Source organism: Phyllostomus hastatus, unplaced genomic scaffold, assembly GCF_019186645.2.
Source record: "Phyllostomus hastatus isolate PE091 unplaced genomic scaffold, TTU_PhHast_1.1 phas_contig_948, whole genome shotgun sequence".
Lineage (NCBI taxonomy): Eukaryota > Metazoa > Chordata > Mammalia > Chiroptera > Phyllostomidae > Phyllostomus > Phyllostomus hastatus.
In genome coordinates, this window is record NW_025333993.1 from 5,128,938 (window position 1) to 5,150,989 (window position 22,052).

Here is a 22,052-nt window from a genome sequence, read left to right on the forward strand (position 1 = left end):
GGTCCATACTACATTTCCTGTCCCTCTGCTAGTTTTTGTTTACTTTAGAATAATTAGAACACAAAATTTATTAACCTCATTGTATAGTATTAAAAACTAAGCTGAAAGGATTTAATGTCTTCTGTCAGTACAAATTGGATTTGCTTGTGCCACTTGAACAAAATGAAGGTTTTGTATATCAGAACGCAAGAACATCGTTAAAGGTGCCTAACATATATTTTTGGTTTTCTTTTCTACTAAATTGCATTGCTTTTTCGAGTGACTTATAAATGGCCAGGTAAGGGCTTTTTGTCTTGTCCTTTACTGTAGCTGAAATACCAGCCCCATTTTTTCATTGATAAATCAGCGTATCTACTTTGGCAGGTATCTTGTACCTGTTACCAAATACAGTTACTGTAGTTTTCTTACATTGTATGGAAATTATAGCTCAATTCTAGTATGATGGGGTACAGCAAAGTGTCTTCAATGTAGAAGAAATTTTTGTTTGTAAATTACTTAAGTATACCTCACACTCTGCTGTGGAGATCAGGGGATAATAAAGCAGAGAGCCTAAGAACTTGGCAGCTTCACAGCTTAAAGACTGTCTCTTATCTAGTATTTGGGAACAGAAAGACCAAATAAATATGTCAAAGCTAGGAAGGAAATGGAGTGTTGTGGAAAAAATACAGTCCAAAATATAGATTAGTAAATGTTAATCCTACTTGTAGCTCAATTGTGAGTTAATGGCAAGGAATGAAGTTTACATAGTATAATGATGAGACCCGTGTTATGTCTTCTCACATTTAAAGAGTATTTTTATAGCTGTTTTCTTATAGATGTTACCTAAGGATACACGGGAATTCTCAAAGTTCAGGGGGATTTTTAACAGTAACTCAACCTGCCAAGCTTGTTCCTACTGTATTGTTAATATGGTAGAAAAATATGTAGACTTCTCCTAGTCTCTTCAAGGACTGCTCTTACGGATTTGATGGGGGGAGGTCGGCTCCTGTATGTGGCAGCATGTCCTAGAGGGGTCCAGCCTTCTGGCATCTCTGGGCCACACTGGGAGAAAAAGAGTTGTCTTGGGCCACCCATTAAATACACAAACACTAACAAAAACTGACGAGCAAAAAAAAAAAAAAAAGTTCTAAGTAAATTTACAGTTTTGTGTTGGGCTGCATTCATAGCCATCCTGGGCCGTGGGTTCGACACCCTAACGAGTCAAGACTAAAAGTTTCACTCAAAATAATAATCAGTGTTACAATATATTTTCTGGTCACACTTTAGTTGTGAAGTTAATTTTAAGGTAAGTTTTATCATTTACTAAAAACTTTAGTGGGGATCTGGACTGCTGAAGAAGAAGGGGCATTCTGACTGACCCGCCCGACAGGGGCTGACCGGCTACGTGCAGCAGCTGGCCCTGCCCCTGTTGGTGCCGCCAGAACACACTCAGAAATTAGTACCCTTCTCAGTGGTTAAATGTTAAAGGGTTCTCATTTTTTAATATATTGAAGTTAGTTTTGTAAGTGTTGATGCATATTTTGTCCCTGGACTGCACACATTCAGTAAAATTCTCACTCACCATTTTACTGGTTGGGAAAGAGCTAGATCTTTTAATTTTCCTCTCCCACACAAGATCTCTAACTCTCTTAACTCTCTAACTCATTAGCACATCTGAGTCGTAGCATTTTCATTTAGGAACCAGTTTTTTAGTCCAGTATTATAATAAATTTAGTAAGGCCCTTTTCTAAAAAATTACTTCAGTCCTCCTCGCTGATTCAGGAAGGTCTGCAATACGGGGTCATTTGTCTGCACAGCTCACCTCTACCTCCTGTCTTCTGCAGCTCCCTCCCCTCTGCCCGGTTGTGACTCCTGGGGCAGGCAGAGCACGGGCTACAAGTTGGGGGAGCAGGGGGTGCGGAAGGGAGGCCCGAGGTGTGCCCGAGTCCCTTGTCACTGGGCTGTCTGTGTGCCTGCTGCTTTTCATTAGGGAAGCAGGAAAGTCGATGGGAAATGCAGCATTTACCTCTGGCACCTTGTCCTGTCTACGCTAGTTTAAAATGTCCTGAGATAACCTCTTAAAAGTTCATTAAGCAGATAAGGATCAGATTCCTTTCATACTTCCTCGAGCTTTCATCAGACTTTTAGAAAAAAGTTGGAAGAGCCATCACCAGTCTTGTGAGAATCCTAAGAATGTTACCAGTTAACTTTTCTAGAGATGAGAGAGAGCTGTAGATCAGCTGTAGGTGCACAATAAAACAAGGTTTTGTGGGGCCTTCACTAGATGTATGGAAGACTTCCTAAGTTCATCTATTCAACCATAAAGGTGACCAAACTCGTGGAGAATGGCTCTAGATGAGGTAATTATTTTTGACAGTCTCTTCACCTGACACTGCCATACAGTAGGAGCTGACTTCTCAACATTAGCAACTCCCCTAGGAAAGAAAACGTTAAACCCACAGAATTACAGAGAACATGTTATTCTATATTCTCTAAAGAGACACTTCAGTTTGTGGGATTCTTTTGGGAACTTCAGGGCAGGGGTGAACATCGGTGACATGCTGTTGGCCTCCTGAGCTTTGGTTAACAGTGAAGGAAAACAATGAAGAAAGGACATCTCAAGCCAGTTCTGATGAAGGCTTGAGAGAGGTCAGGATTTGCCACTAAAAGGTTTACCCTGTGCATGGAATTGATGTATCCACCACCCACACCCAGCCGTAGTGTCAGTACTTGAGAAGCGTGTGAGATAGGCCCGTGTATTGTTTTCAGTTCTGATTCAGGCATTCCCTTTCCATCTTAAGTTTGTTTTTAATATTCCAATTACAATGCTGGTCACATTAAAATTTTTTGTACTTCTACAGCAATGATGCGTAGTTTGGATTTAGGAAGACAATTTAGTATGAAGTATAATTGGAATATGAATCCTTAAAATATAGAACCTGGAGATTACTGCTTTCAGTCACAGCTGTACTGTACTATACCCATTTCTGTGCACTATGGACCCTCTTACAATACACAGGGACAAGAGTTATGACTTAAAGTGGTCACTTAGGTAACCTGATCAAACACTACTACAGGTGTAAGTTTTTATTCTACTTACGGGGTTCTTGCCATTCCCAGACAGGGATTTATTTGTAGGAGAGCAACAATGCGTCAAGGCAGTCGGTGACGTTCCAGCACACTCCACTGACCCAAGACCATCTGAGACAGAAGGACTTTGAATTATACTGTTCGCATTAAATGACACTCTAACAAGTGAATTGTGAGAGTAGCATCCTCCAAAATTGTGAAGCTTGTACACTAACATAAATTGGACTTCTCTAACTGCATTATCTGTATATATTTCTAAAAACGAGTTTTCCGAGGAAAAGAAAGTACTTCATAATTTACCAAATTCTCAGTAATAAAATTAACAGACTTACATGTATGTATTACTTTTTAGTTCCACACATTACTCATGTCTTACATTGTATGTTCTAAGACTTCGGAGATACAGCTTTATCAAGTTTGAGTTGCTATATGCAATATAACTTATTCCCCATATTATTCTCCACTCTGGATAGTTACTTGAAGTCAAATTTCCTTATTTTTTAAAGCTACTTGTAGTTTCTTCCGTAGAATCTTAACTTTCCCCTTATTTTGGATTACAAATAAGCATTTACTAAAATGCCTTACAGTTAGTTTACTGGGTTCCTAAATTGTTAGTATAGGGTACTTGCATCCCTCTGTCACAAAGGAATTAATCATTGCAATTTAAGTCATTTTGTCCCACAAAACTTTTTAGTTGTAATAGGACTTTGTATGTGCTTGTCAACGGGGTATATTGCTGGGAATGAACCAGTTGCCTGTTTTTATTGATGTTTCAATATGCAAGTGGATGCACTTAGTTGAATGATGCTAGTATATTTTTAAGTCTAAGTTCAAATTCCACCTTAATTTTGCTGTATATTTTTATTCATTTTATCTGTTGTAGCATGCTAACATACAGGTGGGCCAAAAGGTTTACAATTGTAATACAAACGAATAATGCAATAATTGATACAAGAACAAACCTCTGTGGGTTCACAACTGTAAGCCTGATTCTGCCCACCCCTGTATGTTGTAGCGTTTGCCTGACACTGATCACATGCTCAGGACTGGCTTTGGACTGAGGGTTGGTTTGCAGAGGCTAATGTTCACAATGTGAAAATTGTTAAAACTCTTTGAAGTGGTAGAAAAGCTGCACTTTGAACCACTTCCCACTTCAGTCCCCCAGCCCCACAGGCATCTCCGACCTCACCGAGCCCAAAGGAGGGAGGGGGAGGGCGCTGTGTGGGGCGCCGCTGTGCTCATGGTCGTCGGCTAGAACACCCTGTTTGCAGTGCCTGGCGACTTGTATTTAACCAAACGTGACATCTTTAGAAATAGAACGTCATCGGAAAGGCACGTCAAACACCTGGCAAAAGGGACTAAGGTGTGTGTGGGAGGTTTCTTTTATTCAAGTAGTTCCTAACCTATTTGGGGAGAACTCTTACGGGTGTTGGAGAAAGCACAGGCACATCTTTGAAACGAGTTTCATAGACTTAAGGTAAAATGTAAAGGACTTTCAAGGGCAGAAGACTTTCCTCATGATCCTCCCTGTTAACGTGTCAATTCAAAGGAGCCACTTTCACGTGTGCTCTTGTTCTCGGCCGTGGGAGGGCAGACACCTTCATTCACGAGAGAAAACTAACAGGATTGGTGGTTGGCACTTGCACTGATAGAGAACACTGCTTGACAGCCAGCAGACCCCGAAGCCTTATTTCTAGTCCTTCGTAGTGCAAAGGCTGTTGTGGGCATCAGTTCTCCAAGATGTTAATAAGCATGATGGTTTCTTGACCTACAGCCCGTCTTGGTGGACTGCTGAATCTGTGGGGGCCAGGCGGGGACCCACAAACTCATCCCCAGCCAGACTTGTCTGCTTCTAAGACGGTTTTAGTTAGTTTCCTTCTTAGTTACGTCAAGACTGGGCTGCCCAGAGATAAGGCCTCACACTCCGGGGCTACTTCAGGGGCGTTTTCGTCAAGCAGTACTCCGGCCCCAGAAGAGGGCTAACTCAGCTTGTTCTGCAATTTGAAAATCTGGCTCTGGGTCCACCTCAATCGCTAACACCCGGTGGCTCCTCAGCACAGCTCCAGGGGGGACAGATCTCAAGCTGCCCCTGAAAGTTGCTGCCTCAGTGGGCCCGGAGGAGCTGCTTCCCCGAACGCTCTCTGTTCTACCTTTATCGGGGGGCTCTCTTCCCCTCCTAGCTCCTGGCTGCAAGGACACTTCCGCGGAGGCAGCCTTCCCTGCCCCTCGCCGGAGGTTCAGTTTCTAGAATATGTCCTCACAGCACTCGGCACTGCTTAGCTCTTTCTGGCAGCTGTGCTTACACAGGTAGAATTAGTTCTTGAACCTTTATGCGGATCCTCCCTGTGCCTGGCGCATCCCTAGCTCAGAAACTGTTTGAATAATGACGCTAGGGTTCAACAATTCCAGTTATGTAAAATGCGCAAATATTTGGAAAAAGTGAATCTGGGATTAAAACTACATTTCAATATACAATTCCTTTCTATCTACTAGTTAACCAATTTAATTTTTTTGTGGGGGGGTGGGGGAACCAAAGGAAGTACTGGTCCACATTCCAGTTAAAACCTTAACAAGGATCCTGGAAGACAGCTGCTGCTGTGTCGTCATGCCGTGATGGCCTCTCCTCCTCGTTTAGGTTCTAGGAAAATCACAGAACTATTGAGTATGTTAAAGTAGTTCAACCCAGAGCACTGGAAATGATACCAAAACTGTAAAACCTGTAAGTGGTCCTATTTTAAAATTGAGATTTCTGGTAAATGGCTTCATGACGTTTTATGATACTTAACACCATTCTTACAAGTCTGCTACTGTTTTTAGTGCCTGTTGTCCTTACAGATTATAAAATATGCTAGGTGAAGGGAACTTAGCTTCTTGAATAGACTTCCTTTTGTAGATAATGAAATGAAAGGTTATATCAATGTCAAAAACATATTGATCACTTACGTATTTTATTTAGCAGTGTGACTGGTTTTACAGTTTATTGTTTAGGAATGTATTGTTGTGGAATGTAAATAGTAAAATCTTGTGTTACAAGATTTTTGCATTTACACGAACTTTCACTCATTTTTCAGAATCTGTTCCTAGAGACAGAAAACCCAATACAAAAATGAGAACATGTTTGCATAATCAGAAGGATGCAGTGCAGATGCCTAGTGACACTCTGAAAGCAAAAATGGTGCCTGAGAGAGTTCCCCGCAGATGTGCTACTGTTGCTGCAAATAAAATAAAGATAATGAGTAATCTAAAGGAAGCGATTTCAGGACCAGAAAATGTCTGGATTAGGAAGAGTAGCAGAAAACTGCCCCATCGAAATGCTTCTGCTGCGGCTAAGAAAAAGTTACTGAATGTTTATAAAGAGGATGATACAAGTATAAATTCTGAAAGTGAAAAAGAGCTAGAAGATACTAATAGCAGAATGCTTTTGTTTTAGATCAGATCCTGGAAAGCAAAAGCACAGTAGTTAGTGTGTATGAAAACGTAGAAATGGAACAGAAAAACCATCCGGGGCCACAAGTAAACCGGCAGTTGCATTTTACTCTTAGCTCTAAAGTTAATCCCTTGTTGGTACCTTTTGAGGAATTTTCTGAAAGCCATAATCCAGAGAGTCAAGGTGGGTCCTGGGAAGGCTCCTTCCTCCCAGCAAGCCTCGTACAGACTCAAACTACAAAGGATTCTGGGGAGCAAATAGATTTGTGAAGCTGGTAGTTGCAGAGGTGCAAAGAAAAGACTAATGGCCTCTCCTAAGATTATTCCTCTTCCGAAAGGAAGGACCTTGGAGAAATTTCTTGACTCCTTAGAAGGAGAAAATACAGTCATCCCTCTGTATCCCAGGGGCGGAGTTAGTTCCAGGACCCCCCAAAATCTACACATGCTCAAGTTCCTTCTATAAAACGGGGAAGTCTTTGCTATAACCTCTTTGCATATAACGTACATTTGCTATAACCTCTTTGCATATAACGTACATCCTCCCATATATTTTAAATCATCTCTACGTTACTTACAGTATCTAATACAGTGCAAATGCTATGTAAATAGTTGTCACACTGTATTGTTTAAGGACTAATGACAAAAAAAGTATATTCAGTACAAAGCAACTACAGTTGGCCTAACCACATAGTACATGTCAGCACCAATGTGACTTCCCCACAAATAGTGCATGTGGAACCCTTGGAGATGGAGGGCCCACTCTAATGGGAAGTGTAGAGGGACTATAGGAAAAACCTAAAGGAATGAAAGACACTCAAAATCTCAACCTGCTAATTTTAAGGGTTTTGCATTAGAGAATAAAAACTCAGCCCACTACGACTATGGATGGTGTCATTATTAAATAAAAGGTAGGCACATTTCAAGCAGTGCCATTGAGCCTATTTGACTTTTGAGTGAAACAAATAATTCAGCAAGGTGTAGTCTGGGTAAGGCACAACTCCAACATCAAAACAACTTTAGGACATGAGGGTTCAGTGATGTGGGCTTTAATAATCGAGTTCTGAAGTAGTGTTGGAAACAGAAAATCCATTAATGTCTTATTTTGTTCATAATATTGGAATTCATATTGAATGATGACCACTTGGTATGACTATTCAGGGAATATATATTTTTCTACGAAAGCCATGAATGTGACTATCACAACTTCGTGTCTTCATTTTTACTTTCAGGCAGCAGCATTTACAGAGATGCCAAAATGTGTCTCATGATGAGGCCGGTCTTAGTTTTAATCAGTTAGAAAATAAAGTATAGATTAAGATCAAAACAGGCATATTTTTAGATGATTCAGTGATGTCCTCTTATGTTTCTCTACAGCAGCTTAAAAGTTAGAACTTTATGGAAACTTGGAGAGAATTTATTAGAATCTTATCACAACAAACTTGAAAGGCAGTGTGTCTGGGCTATTTCATGGTGGCCTTCACTAGGATTAGAAAATCTGGTTTTGTTACTATAAAGAATTTTTTTGAAATGATGTTTAATTTGTTCATAGGTAGTTGTTGAAATTAAAGTCACCAGATTAAACGAATGCACTGTCAAATCTTAATATAGAACATAATACTGGAAAGCTGAATTGTTGTTTTCCTACTTAAACATCGATGAATATTAATATATGATTTGCATGTTTAAATCTGAAAAAGTAAAACATGGAAACCTAAGGGTTTCTACTCCTTTTTCATTAAAAGACTAACACAATGCGTATTTTATGGCTATACAGATTGGCCAAGTGTCTAGATTATTTGAGAAATTTGTTTGTGGTTGCATGTCTGCTTAAAAAAAGGCTTTTTTGTTTTTTCTTAGTGTAAGACAGAATACTTCTACCCTACAGTTCATGTCCTTTGCTCTGTTCATAGTATATTTTCATGTGAAATACTGCTACTAGTATCTTGTTAACTAGTGCAGTTGAGGAAGGGGAGAATTCCTAACAAATGATATTTTTAGGTGCATGGGGTTTGATTTTTGATCTCTAATTAAATCTATTTCCAGTCCTACATTTATATTTATTGGGTATATCATCAACAAATACCACAAAATGAAAATATCTGAATCTCAGTTAAGATTCTATTTATTTATTCTTAGTAAGGGAGGGAAACGTTGATCATTTGGCTCTCAAATGGTGGGCCAAATGGGGACCTGGCCTGAAACCCAGGCATGTGCCCTGACTGGGAATCTTACCTGCAACCATTCAGTTCACAGGCCCGCAGGCAGTCCAGTGAGCCACACCAGCTAGAGCTCAGTTAAGATTATTTTATGCAGAATTTTTTGACAATTTCAGTGTCATGAAAGAATTTCACTTTTGAATTTGTAATTTGCTCTGTTGGGGTTAAATTCTGTCAGTATTTGAGATTGTATCATCAGCCTTCTTTCATAATGGAACTCCTCTGGTTTAGTATTTAATTTGAACATATATTTGCCTTTTTTTAAGTGCTTGGCTTAAACTTATTGTAACTGTATGAAATAAGCTTTTGTTTAAAACTTAACATTTTTGTAAAACGCTCTTGCTAAAATGTGTGCAGAATCTTAATCATGGCCAAATGTATTATTACTCTATAATTATAATCAGCTTTCCAGAAATGATTTCTTCATCATTGTGAAATCAAGTTGAGGATCTTAATGGTAAAAAAAATGACATTATTTTGTTCAGCAAAAGGACTAAGACAAACTAATACCCAAAGTTTTTTATTCTGCAATTCAGTCATTCCATAAAACCAATTAACCCAGGAATCTTAGTGCAATTTTAAAACATATTGGTAATCTTGTATATTCTAGCTCTCTAACTTCCCCTAAAGTTTCCTAAGCTCTTACAGGATAGCAATTTGGGTCTTAATGTTTCTACTTAAGGGTTCAAATTTTGCTTCTAAGCCCAGTCTTAAATTTTGCAGTAATGTGTAAAATTGCTAAATGTCGGTTTTATGTAAATGGTTTTGTTGATCATTGTTTCTCCACATCTTAAAACGAGATGTTTCTAGCACCTTTCTGGGATTTTTTTTTTTTTTTTATTAAGAGGCTTTACGAAACCCCAAATTAGTACTTAACTTCGTGGTGACCTATTGACAGGGTTACAAAATGTAAGCAACGCCATCTAGTTTCAGTGCCGCTAAATTTAGGTAATTTCTTTAATTTTCCATTGCAATTCCGGATATTTTCATTTGTATTTGAACTATGTGGTACAGTTGTCCTTTTTTCCCCTCCTGTTTGGAATAGTGCTCTGTGAACTTTGTCTTCCAGCACATTTTAAAGAGAACCAATGGAACACTTACTTTGCTTACTAGTGAAAGGCTATTTAAAGCGGAAGTAAACTTTGTATTAGAAATGGCCAAGTTTTAAAAAAGCTAATATTTTTGCAGTCTCATAAAGTCTTTTCGATCAGCTTGACGACCATCATGTTTTGAAATGTGAATTCCTACTGCCAGAGTAAAGGCCTCATTTTTACAACACCACGAAGCACTGTGTTTCTTCCTGCCCTGCCATCCGCCCACTGCCTCCCGTCCCTTGGACGCGCCGGGCCCGGGCCGACACCTACCTGGGATCGATCGCGGTTTGGAGCAGGGTGACTAATAAACTAAAGCTCAACCAGTTTCTCTCCTAACGGAGCAGGAAAACGGAAACCGAGCGCGGGAGGGAAAGGTACAGGGGTCCGCTTCTTCGGAGCACTACAGAAGGGAGAGGGGACGGCCGAGCCCTTCCCTTTCCCGGCCAGTTACCTGTCGGGACAGGAGGCGCAGCCCCGCGTCCGCCTCTGGACTCCTCCTCTCCAGCCCGCAGTCATCCGATCTTTCGGTCTCCCCGCAAGGGTCCTGAGGGGGGACAAGACGCCCCGATTTTGCTTGACCCTAGAGTCCCGCGGCGCGTGCGCGGTAGGTGTTGGAAGGGGGTGGGGCGCGTGCGCGGAGGCAGCGTAGGGGGCGTGGCAGTGAACAAGGGCAGGGCTCAGGGGCGTGGCGATACTCTGGGCTGCTCTCAGGGTTGGTTGGCGGGAAGGGGCGGGGCGCGGGGGGCGCCTGCGCGGTCCGTGACACCGCTGTTAGGCGGGGCGGGTGGGAGGGGGATGATGGCGGCCACGTTCTTCGGTGAGGTGGTTAAGGCGCCATGCCGAACCAGGACGGAGGACGAGGAGGAAGAAGACGAGGAGAGAACGGAGACGCCCGAAGACAGGGAGGTCCGGCGGCAGTTGGCACGGAAGAGGTGAGGTCCTGGGCGCGGGGACCTAGCGGCGCCTTTGGGACCGCGGTCCCGGGCTGTCGCGGGAGCGGGATAGGTTCGCGGGACGCTGGCTGCGGCCGCTGATTCCCGGCCCTGCTCTGCCCTCGGGCGCGGGAAGTCGTCGGAGGGTCTGGCAAAACCAGCTCCTGGGGCGTTGGGTGGAGGTGGGCTCGGGGTGGCCTGCTGCAGTTTCGCTGGGCTGGTTGGACTCACGTGTTGTTCAAAGGGGCGGTCTGCAAGACTTCCGTTAGCTTTGATTTAGGGGGTTTCTTGCCGCCTTGAACTTTTTCCAGGGCTGCAGTGCTATATATCTCTTCGTGCCCCATATACGTTGTCGTGTATTTGGTTCATTAAACATGAGACAACGCTCTTAGAACTTTTATTCTCCGCCCCACATTTCAGTTAGCATTGTGTGTCAGTGGCAGGTGGTGTTTTTTTTTTTTAAAGTATTATTTCCAAACGCACGAAAATTAGAGGAAAGAACGAAATGAAGATTTTGGCACCCTTGTCTCCCGTGAGTTCCAGAACCATGGGCTTTCCCCGACCTGAACCTTTTCCAGAATTCATCGCAAATGCTATGGGCATTCTCTTCCACAAGATATTGTCAACCCTAACAATATTAGTATTTTTTTTTTAGTTTTTATTTATTTATTTTTAGAGAGGGAAGGGAGGGAGATAGAGAGAGAAACACCAATGTGCAGTTGCTGGGTGTCATGGCCTGCAACCCAGGCATGTACCCTGGCTGGGAATCGAACCTGCGACACTACAATATTAATAATTTTTTATACTGTTTAATAGCCAGTCCATGGTCAAATCTGGCTGGCTGCCTCTGATATGACATTTGACGGTGCATTTGTATAAATCAGAGTCCCAACAAGGCCCACATGTTACATGTAGATGTTTTGTCTTCTCAGCTTGTTTTCATTCGGAGCAGCGCCCCTCCTTTTTCTCCCTTGCTGAGAGCCTGGCTGTCCTGTGGGATGACCCACACAGTCTGGATTTGTCTGATTGCTTCCTCTTGGTGCCCTTGAACGTGTTTCCCTCACCTGCATTTCCTGTAAATGGAAGTTCCTTCTAGAGGCTTGTCCTGATTCAGGTTCAATATTTTGCTGGCGAGAATGCTTCAAAGGTGGTGGCCGGTGTTCCTTACGGCTTGCTGTGTCCCGTTGGGTCATCCCGCTTTGGGGGAAGCTAAGGTTGATTGGTTGGTGGGTTAGGTGGCAGCCTGATCTCTGTTGTGGAATTCTCTGGGAACTTTGTATCGAATGGTTTTTTCTGTTAGTTATCATCACCTGGTTCTGTTGTTTCCTGAAGATTATAATTATGTTCTTGATAAAATCAAAGTTTATATTTTACTTAATACAAAATTATAGTAAGTATTCTTTTTATCATAGTAAGGTACCATTTATATTTAAATTAATTTTGTCTTTCGTGTCTTGTGTTAGGGAGGTGCGGCTCCATCGAAGACAAACAAAAACATCCTTGGAAGTCTCTCTGCTGGAAAAATATCCTTGCTCCAGGTTTATCCTTGCGGTGGGAAATAATGCAGTAGGTGAGTGGAAGTGCATTAGACTAGACGTTTGTTGAAAGAATAAAATCTCAAGTTACTTCTTTCCATCATAAAAGATTTTAATTTTTTTTTTTTAAGAATAAGCTATAGTAGAGTAACTTTGTATTGGGTAAATCTGCCATTGTTCACGTAGCACTTTTTCATAAACTTAAAAAAATAAGATTTAAAGGAAACATTCTTGGCTTTAGGAACTTACAAACTCAAGGAATTGGTTCTGTTGTGTCCGGTGTCCAGAATTCCTTAAGTTCGAGGGCCTGTTTTGGCCAGACTTGGAGGAGCAGAGGTAGTACACGTACATGGCCCCCTTGTAGCAAAGGTTCTTACCTGTGTTTGAACTTTTCTTAAATGTTTCTTTAAGAACATAACGGTAACTCTAAAAACAACTAATCACTATCTTTGAGTACTTAAGTTCTAAAGTCTTTATGTAAATGAATCCGTTTGAGAAGTTGGAGTGAGAACGGTGCAGGATTTGGCTAGAACGGTGTACACGTGCAAGAGCACAAACCCGTGTGATTTTAGGGACTCCAGGAGGACCCTTTGTTCTGTCAGGTAGCCTCAGTGCTTGCAAAACCAGTGCAGGCTAAGTAAGTACTGAGTCGTGTATGTAAGGTTCTCCTGGCCTACGCTTTTCCAGGTAAGTATTGCATCGTGAGAGCATCGCAGAGTGTGTCAGTAAACCTTGTCACCTGCTGGGTCTGTGATACTGTCTGTACTCGGCGTGGCCTTTGACTCCTTAAGGCCTCAGTTTCCTTTTCTGCAGAATGGTGGTGTGAGGTCAGTGGCCTGGAGTGGCTCCTTCAGCTCTAGAATTCTGCAGTAACTTGAGTGACCTTATTTTTTATCAAATAGAGAATGCCGCTTGCAGAACTGAACACTAACTTGCGTCAATTGTTTTTACAGCATTTTTGTCATCATTTGTCATGAATTCGGGAGCCTGGGAAGAAGTTGGCTGTGCTAAACTCTGGAATGAGTGGTGTAGAACAACAGGCACTGCACATCTCTCCCCCTCAGAGGCTTTCTGTGTGTTTTATCACCTGAAATCAAACCCCTCGGTATGTGGGACCTGTCTCGTCTGTTTAAGAAGCAGTTGTGTGGGCCTCATTCATGTCGTGGTCCTTGGAATGCCACGTTCCTCTGTGTGTGCTTTTGGCCTGAGGAATTCTGCCTGTAGGCAGTGGGAGTTATATAAACCACTTCGTTGTTTGTATAAATATTCACGGGGGCATATACATTGTGTCGGTAAAGTTGTTAGGAAATTCTGATGTAACTTTGTTAGAAAGAAACCATAAACACTAGATATTTAAAATGTTGCCCTTATTCAAAAAAGCATTTTGGTCGGTGACTCCGAACGTGCAAAAATGTATTCATTCTGGGAAAGCAGGGATCCTGCTTCACCTCTGTATAACGCGGTGTCTGGCCAGCACCTGGTGCACGCCAGAAACGCAGTTAATGCGTGCCGGGCACACGAACGCCGTGCGCATTCTCAGTGCAGTCCCGCTGACGTCAGACTTGCATCCTACCCCAGCGTGTCCCGATTTCTTACGTCGGACAGGCGCTGTGCAGCGGATGCTGCGCGACTTCTTGGGCTTGTGTTTGTCCTCCTCCTCCTCCTCCTCCTCCTCTTGGGCTCATTCGGAGACCGCGGTGTGCTGGGCAGTGTGGGCGGCAGGTTAGGCAGGGGGCTGGCCCCGCAGGCGAGGTGTCTCCCCGTCTGCGGCCCGACAGAGTTCCGTCCCACACCCGCTGGACACGCGCACAAGGCCGCAAGGGGAGTCACAGCGGGGGCCGTCAGTCATTCCCTAATGCACAGTGTTGCTTATTTTGGAAGGTCAGGAGCCAGTGTTAGCCCGAAAAACCAGCCGTAGAGTTTGATTTTATAGTACTTAGAGTTTGTTTCTGTAGCACGTACTCTGAAGTTACTGAAGTTTCATGAGGATTTTTATAAAATATCCAGTGTTTATAAGGAGTGAAGCAGGAAACTAAGCATGTTCTGTATCTGATCCTTAGTGCAGGGGTTTCACTTTAGATAGTGAGAGGCGAGTAGGAGAAATTTCTGTTCCTGTGTCTAGGTGTGCCATTTTGGTTAGATATCTTGAGTAAGCAGAACCCTCTGCGTGCAGCTAAATATCTGTGCAGTCTTCCTGTTCCCCCCTGTCCTGTGGCCCCTTTCCCCCTCGGGCTTGCCTTGTGCAGGCGGTGCACCTGGCAGAGCTTACCAGGAGACACGGCCGCCTTCTGTGGGTAGTACCGTGGGAGAGCATCCATATAGTCATCCTTTTGTGGCCTCGTGGCACTGCCGGTTATTTCACCTGAGCGTGCGGCCTGGGACTTGGTTCCTAAACTAACACCGTCTTCACAGGCATCGGCGGCGCTGCAGGGTGCCACTGGGGTGGGGTCCCTCCGGCCTCCCCGTCACCGCGCCAGCACCTGCGGTGCCCGCAGGCTCCTGGCGGTGGGTCTGGTCTTCTGAGGGCGTGTGGCCCTCAGAGGGCAGCAGGGCTGAAGTGGATCCTGGCGGACGTGTCTTCAGCGTCTCGTGTGCCAGCTCTGGCCGTGGGCACTTTATTCTGGCCATTAAAATTGCCAGTAGTGGCTTGATTCTTAAACGTTAAAAAAAACAGGCCAGTGGCAAGTTCAGGAGAATAAGTGTTAGCTAGGTGTTGTATCAGGACATACATGATGTGTATCTGGTGACAGTCTGGGCTGCGTATAAAATTGGTTTGACCATACAGAAACTCGGACTTTGGTTTTTCAGGTTTTCCTTTGTCAGTGCAGTTGCTACGTGGCTGAGGACCAGCAGTACCAGTGGCTGGAGAAGGTGAGAGGGACGTGGGCGGCGGGCGGGGAGGGCCTGGGTGGCAGGGGGCGGGTAGTTCTGCGTCAGTGTCTCTGCACTTAAACCTTCATGGTCAGACAGTGCAGTGGGGCAAGTACTTGTTTTTGTTTTTTTCCTTAAAAATATTGTTGAAATTTGTTAGAGCATATAAAGAATAGAAGGACTTATTTAACAAACAGAATTAGCATTGTGCTAATTGTAGGGCGGAGAGGCATAAAACGGGAGTTGAATTAGTCCTTCCCTTCCGCTTTATTACTTTATTTGAAAGAAGTACAAGCTGCGCGCGTGAAGCAGAGCAGGGTCACGGCCAGGGTGGAAACCGCGGACCTGAAGCTGTGTGGGGATGGGGGCCGGGGATTGGCTCTCGGCCAGCCCGGCTCCAACGTACTGTTGCACCGTTTTCCTCAGCGTTATGGTGCATCCGCGGGGCTTCCTGTCGTGGGAGATTACGCACATGGCGTGTGCCGAATAATACAGATTTCTCAGTGCAGAAATTAGCTAGGAATTTTAGAGAATAATCATAATCTTGGCAGTTATGGGCAATATTATTTTTAAATGAAGTAGACCTATTATGTGCATCTTAGCAGCATTTCAGCTTAAATCTTAGGTATATTTTCTATAGGTATTACAGTTAATTAGAAATAAGAAATGTGATGTAGTCTCATTTTAAACTAGATTGGCATACTTAGAAACACTCATTAAAAGTTATTAAATGCATTTTATTAATTGAAGGATTGTTTAAGAAGGTCTGAATCTTTTGATAATTATATACGTTTTATATTCATGTACCTATTTGTATTTCCGAGGGATATCACAGCTGTAATAATTTTTATTTTAAGTTTATGTACAATGCTTAGTAAGAAGAAATATCTTTTTATTTTTGTACCATGTAAGTACTTTTCTAGACTTTAAAAAATGTGCAATTACACATTTCTAAAACAACAATTTTTAGTTAATATTTTTTTCCCTGGGGACAATCGTTGGGCCCCTTTACCGTTTGGTTCACGTGGGCCCCACAGCGCTGAGACCCCGCACAGCCCGGCGGCGCCGCGTTGTGGGTCCGGACCGCGAGTGTCACAGGGCAGGTGTGAATTAGGCCCGTGAACGTGTTGCGTCTCAAACGGGACGGGCACCGTAGCAGGGGTGCACAGTGGCAGCTGTCCTGGTGTTTATTTACAAAGCTGTACGAGGAAATGAGTCCTGCAAATCATTTATGATATACCATAAAATCTTCGCTGCTTTCGTTATTTGAAATAGCCATTTCTTTCTCTTCACAAAATATTTTCAAACAAGGTGCAATGGCCTAAAATCTGTTTTCTTTAAAAAATAGCTGCTTTTTTTTTGCTGACACTGTCATAGATTTTTAAGAGCTGGCAGCACCCTTGGAAGGCCGTCAGGCGCACACTTGGGAGGACAGTGTTGTCAGAGCTCTGGAAGCGCGCCTGCCTGCAGTCGCGGCGTGCAGTGGCCCTCCTGCAGGCGGGGTTTCCGGCCTGCGAGGACGTTTACCTTGCAAACAGAGAGAGTAACCGCTAGTGACAAAACAGAACAACTGCAGCGAAATGGAGCAGCGGTGCCCCAGCAGTGGGTCTGGGAAGGGAGACGGCTGCTCGGCCACAGGTGCCGGGCACGGCGCCGTTGCCCGGGCGACAGGGCAACTCACGTTCGGGGTGGGATGGCGTGGGGTTTCATCACACCCCACGGAACGGCGTGACTTTGAAACGTATGATTTGCTTATTTCTGGGATTTTTCATATATTTTCAAAACATGGTTGACCACGGGTAACCGAAACCACGGAAAGCAAAACCTCAGAGAGCAAAACTCCGGATGAGGGGGGACTGCTTTAAATTCTTCAAAATTTCATTTAAATTTGATTTTTAGGAAGACTCGTTTGCAGGCACTGGTGGTGGGGGAGGGAGTGGACGGGCCGGCTGATGGGGCCCGCAGTCGGGGACGCGTCACTCACTCGGGATGGCGCTGCTGGCTGCTGGCTGCTGGGACGGCCGCCCCGGCCGTCTTTGCTCCGGATTCACTGCCCGAGCCTGCAGCGCCCCTGGGTGGGCGGCGCTGGCCCTAGTTCGCCGGCAGGGAGTTGGCCTGGGGGTCCCTCAGCCAGAGTCACGTGTGCCTGTTGTAACCTGCTCTCGATTTCGTGTCAGGTGTTTGGCTCTTGCCCGAAGAAGAACATGGAAGTCACTGTCCTCACGAGTCGGCACGTCACCGACTATAAGGCCTCGGAGTCTCCCAGCAGCCTCCGCTGTCCCTTCCTGAGGGCCCTGAAGACGCAGGCGCTCAAGGAGCCCCCGTGCTGCCCGCTGCTGGAGCAGCCGAACATCGTGCACGACCTCCCTGCGGCAGGTGGCGCCCGCTTGTCACGCTCTCGTCAGGGCCTGTCACTGCTTCGTGGCAGTGGTCACCTGGATGCCAGAGATCTTTCCTTTTCTCTTTCCTACTGGGTTTAGTGGGGTGACATCCGTTAACAAAATCATGTAGGCTTCCGAGCGACCGGTAGAGCTCTGTTTAAGGGCGTTTGCTAGTGGTTGCTAGTGCGTTGCGGTTTACATGCACTCCCTGCCGTTGCCGGCCCGCCCTCTCTGGTCTGAGTTTAAAAACTCCCAGACGCAGTCATGTGAGGTCCGCTCAGGCTTCCTGACTGCTGCCCTTCAGAGTTGCCGCTCTGTTCCTTCTCGGTCTCGGTAACTCCCGTGAGCCGGCGTCAGATGTGAATCGCATAAAGAGGTGGTGAGGTAGGTTTTAATACTCAGAATGGCAGGTTTCAGATACTGAATCTCCGTAGTAATATGTTTTGTTTCTGTTATTCATATCACATCAAAATTAGATTGTCACTTTTCAGTAGTTCCTGTTACTATGTATAATAAGTTCTTATTTGTTAATAAACAAAAGGGTTTTTCCCTTTAAATGTTAAGTTTAATAGAGTAAGTAGTTCAGTAGTTTGTATTATGCTTCATATGTTATTTATGTTTAATTTACTTTTTTTATTATAGTCAGGAAAATTTTAATCCTGTAGCTCCTCAAGGTATATCTCAGTGTGTTCAGGAAGTGCAAAATAAACAATATTTGCCTATTTCGTATACCTGAAACTAATATAAAATACTGTTGAATGTAAACTGAAATTGCAAACCAAATTTAAAAAGCCCAGTACTCGCAAAGTCAGGGGAATACCTAAGAAAATAATTGGCTTGGAAAGAAAATGTGCGTTAGAATTAATGCAAAATGGCAGTAAATGCTTTGATTAAAGGAGGCCACGGAGACAACTGTTTTTTAAAAGCAGCCTTCACTTCAGGTGTTTAAGTTGAAATTCTGCAATGGAAAACTGAAACGCTTTTTCTCACGTATTCAGTTTTGAGTTACTGTCAAGTGTGGAAGCTCCCTGCCGTCCTGTACCTGTGTTACACGGACGTGATGAAGTTAGACCTGGTCACGATGGAAGCTTTTAAGCCCGTACTTTCTTCCCGAAGCTTCAAAGGTTTGGTTAAGGTAAGGTTTTATTTAACTCATGAACTTAATAGCTGAGTTGTTATAGTGAGCACACATAAGAACAGCCATAAATGTATGGTGTCAGTTTAAAACCTAAGTACTACTTAGAGATTCTTTTGCCACACAACGAAGCTTCCTCACCTGGCGGTTGGACTTGCTCCGGCACCTGTCTTGTAGATGTCCCCGCAACCCGGGTTTCGGTGCTGTGGTAGGTCAGCTGGGGCCTTCGGGGCGCAGGTGACTGTCCCGCCGACAGAGGGCGCTGTTGCGCGGCAGCCTAGGGAGGGCGAGGTCCCTTGGGGACAGTGGCACTGCAGCTGGATTTGAAAGATGGGTGGATGGATCCCAGTGGGTGGCTGTGTGCCGAGGGCAGCACTGGGAGCCCGGGAGTGGGTGAGTCTGGGAGCCCCGAGGAGGGTGATGAGCGAGGCCCTGGGCTGCAGAGGGAAGTCAGCGCTCACGAGGAGAGGGGGGCCGGGCTAGTGCGTGGTGTCTGCCTAAAGGCTTTCGACGGCCAGTCCGCAGCCAGGGTTGGACGACGGAAGGACACGCGTAGGTGTGTGGCCTGCTTGTCTGTGTGCTGGGAAGCAGGGGCGAGCCACGGCGCCTGTCCAGCCGGCCATCGGCTGCCTGGGGTCTCGCTGAACTTGCAGTCTCACTGTGTTAACGCCGTTCCTCTCTCCTTTCAGAACATTCCCCAGAGCACGGAGATCCTGAAGGGACTGGTGACGTCAGACGAGATCCAGAGTAACATTTACACGTGACCCCAGACACGTGACCCCACCGGTGTCACCTGTCCCTTCCTTGGGGCCAGCTGCACTGTTCCATTAGGTTCCTTTTCCTCCAGGGGGCGTTTGGAGGGTGTTAATAACAGAATAAATTGATATTAAAGTCATTGTAGTTACAGTTCCTTTTTTATGGTGGTGCTGTCCACGGCTGCAGTAAGCAGACTTTTTCTTTATCCACTAGGTGGGAGTATTGTTCTCTCTGAATATTTTGAGGTAATACAGCTAAAATTTCCAAAAGCTACCGGTCGTGCTAACGTGGCAGAGCATAGTTAATCTGGCGTGGAAGTTCTCTGTGCCACCTGAAGGTTGGTGAGCTGCTGGAGACCCTAGTGAAGGGAGGGTTCCTGGCCAGGAGTTCGCCAGTGTGTTGGCTTTGTGGATGAACATGGACGGCGAGGTAGCCGTTACACGTGTCTCCTACTGAAAGAGGAGGAACGTGGCGCCGTCACTTCGGGATCACCTGCCAGCGAGCCTCTCCCCCCAGCCCTGCCCGGGGCTCTCTGCGGCCTCCTGGGCGCAGCCGCAGCGAGGGCCCTGTCGTCAGGACGAGACCTAGTCAGGCCCTGCGGTCACCCCGCCGCTTCCCCGAACCACAGGCTGACGTGCGTCTGTGAAAATGAGTTTCACAGTCGGGCCGTTGATGAATGCTGCCTATCCTTCTTATCCTTCTTATCCTTCTAGTTATGGAATCACAGATCTACACATCTTACCCACGCACGCAGTCCGCATTTTAGCGGGTTGACTGGTTGGTTGGAGTGGGAGACACTGTGTGCTGACTCCTTGGCCTCCTTCCAGGAGTGGAGTGTGAGCATGGTATGAGTGTGTCTTGGTGATAGAAAGTGAGGTGTTTTCCTTGTTGCAGAAAAAAAAAGCACGTATCCGTTTGGAAACGTGTTTGCAGCCCCCCTGGAGGTGACGTCAGTTTGTGAAAACGAAAAGACGTAAAGCTCGAGACACAGTGATTTTTAAGGCCAAAGTCTCCAGGCAGGTGAGAACAAAACGGTGACCTACCTTGTCCGTCAGCTGTTACTGCCCGGTGCCCACACTTGACCTTGGAGGCTGAAAGCAGCCGCCGCCATTTCTCGCGAGCCTGTAGGTTGGAGGGGCGCCCCTGCCAGTCCACGCCACGCGCAGCAGTCTCTGCCCCCGAGCTTGCAGTCACGTCTCGGACGCGAGTTGGCTGTGGCCTGGCTGGTCTAGGGTGGCCCGGCCCGGCGATATCCAGCCGTCTTCCCCGAGTGGCTCTTGTCCGCCCAGCAGGCCTGCCCAGGCGTTTCTGCTGGTTGCTGAGGAGCAGAAGAGGGGGCGGGAGTGTGCAAGCGCCCCTTCAAGCCTTGTCTCGAGGTTGCTGTAGTCTCCATACTGTCACGTGTAGAGGCGGCACGGGGGGCGGCACCACCAGAAGGTTTGAATTGGGGGGGGTGGCGTGACAAATCGGGGCTGGCCATTAACACAACCAGTCTGCCTGCATCTGCCCCCCCCACCACAGTCACTGCGCTCCCCTATCCCTGCCAGGTGCGCACACACGCGTCCCAGGCCCCCGGAGTCGTACCTGGTTACCTCAGACGTGCAGTGCAGGGGCCGGTCATCTAGGTGCCTCTCCTGCAGAGGCTTCTGCAAAGTACACAGACAAGTCGAGCTCGACACACGAGTGCACGGTGGTGAGGCCGGCACAGGCCGTCTGCGAGCACTACTTCCACGTGAGAGGCAAAGACCAGGACACACGGTCTGCCAGCTCTGAGACGCCCCTGGACACGTGGGGCCGGGCCCGCGGTCTGCTCTGGGAGCGAGCAGTGTTCCTCGCTGGGGTCCAGCCCGTGTCCTCGGGCAGAGCCCCGCCAGTCTAGGCCTTGTTCATCGCGTGCCACGCCTAGTTCTTGATCTTGAGTAGCAGCTAAGTAGCTTTCTTATCCACGGATAGATGAGTGCCTGTGATATAATATCCTTAAAAACTGTGGGCTTCCTATGTATCGAATTACAGCCTACTCCGTGTTCTTTTTTTTTTTTAAATTGATTTGAGAGGGAGAGACATCGTTCAGTTGCCTCTCGTATGTGCCCTAACTGGGGATCAACCCCACAACCTAGGTATGAGCCCTTGATTGGGGATCAAACCTGCAACCTTTTGGTGCACAGGGTGCCACTCCCACCAACCAAGCCACCCAGGACCACCGCCACCATTTCTGAATATGAAAAATGTCACCCGCCCCTATCTGGTGGCCTGTTTAAGAACTATCTGCTGCCACTCACACTATTACAACCGGGAACAGAAGTCTCTTCTCGGCATTCTCTCTGCAAATTACATCTGATCTCCAGCGAGAGCCCAGGCAGAGCTGCTCCTTGTCCATGCCTTTGGGAAGGAGAGGAGCGGAGGTGGAAGTCACGTCACTTTGCTCCTCGATCACCGGCCCCACCAAGGCAATCCTGAGTTCCCTGCCGGTGCGCCTGTGCTGTCTGGGTTCGCTGCCACACACCCACGGGAGACAGGGGACGGGAGAGATTTTCTGAGAAGCTGGTTCAGTGTAGGTACTTGTGTGAAGGATAACTGAAGAAGCCAGGGGTGTCTGCGTTGCCCACTCAGAAGGATGAACAGTGCGCTAAACAGACC

At 45.8% G+C, this 22,052-nt stretch overlaps 2 protein-coding genes across 2 annotated transcripts in view; both read left to right on the top strand.

Annotated features, from left to right (window-relative positions):
- Window positions 1–10,242, top strand: part of BRWD1 (bromodomain and WD repeat domain containing 1) — a 106,374-nt gene extending 96,132 nt beyond the window's left edge. Inside the window, exon 42 of the mRNA XM_045852455.1 lies at window positions 6,141–10,242. Coding sequence (XP_045708411.1) covers window positions 6,141–6,499 — 359 coding nt within the window. The 3' untranslated portion in view covers window positions 6,500–10,242. The remainder of the gene's footprint in view (window positions 1–6,140) is intronic.
- A 350-nt stretch (window positions 10,243–10,592) lies between these two features.
- Window positions 10,593–19,554, top strand: PSMG1 (proteasome assembly chaperone 1). Its single transcript, XM_045852544.1, has 7 exons — window positions 10,593–10,737; window positions 12,201–12,307; window positions 13,226–13,377; window positions 15,081–15,143; window positions 17,321–17,519; window positions 18,523–18,659; window positions 19,349–19,554. Exons 1-7 carry the CDS (start codon window positions 10,601–10,603, stop codon window positions 19,421–19,423), a joined length of 870 nt encoding a protein of 289 aa, XP_045708500.1. The 5' UTR covers window positions 10,593–10,600; the 3' UTR covers window positions 19,424–19,554.
- The last annotated feature ends 2,498 nt before the right edge of the window (window positions 19,555–22,052 follow it).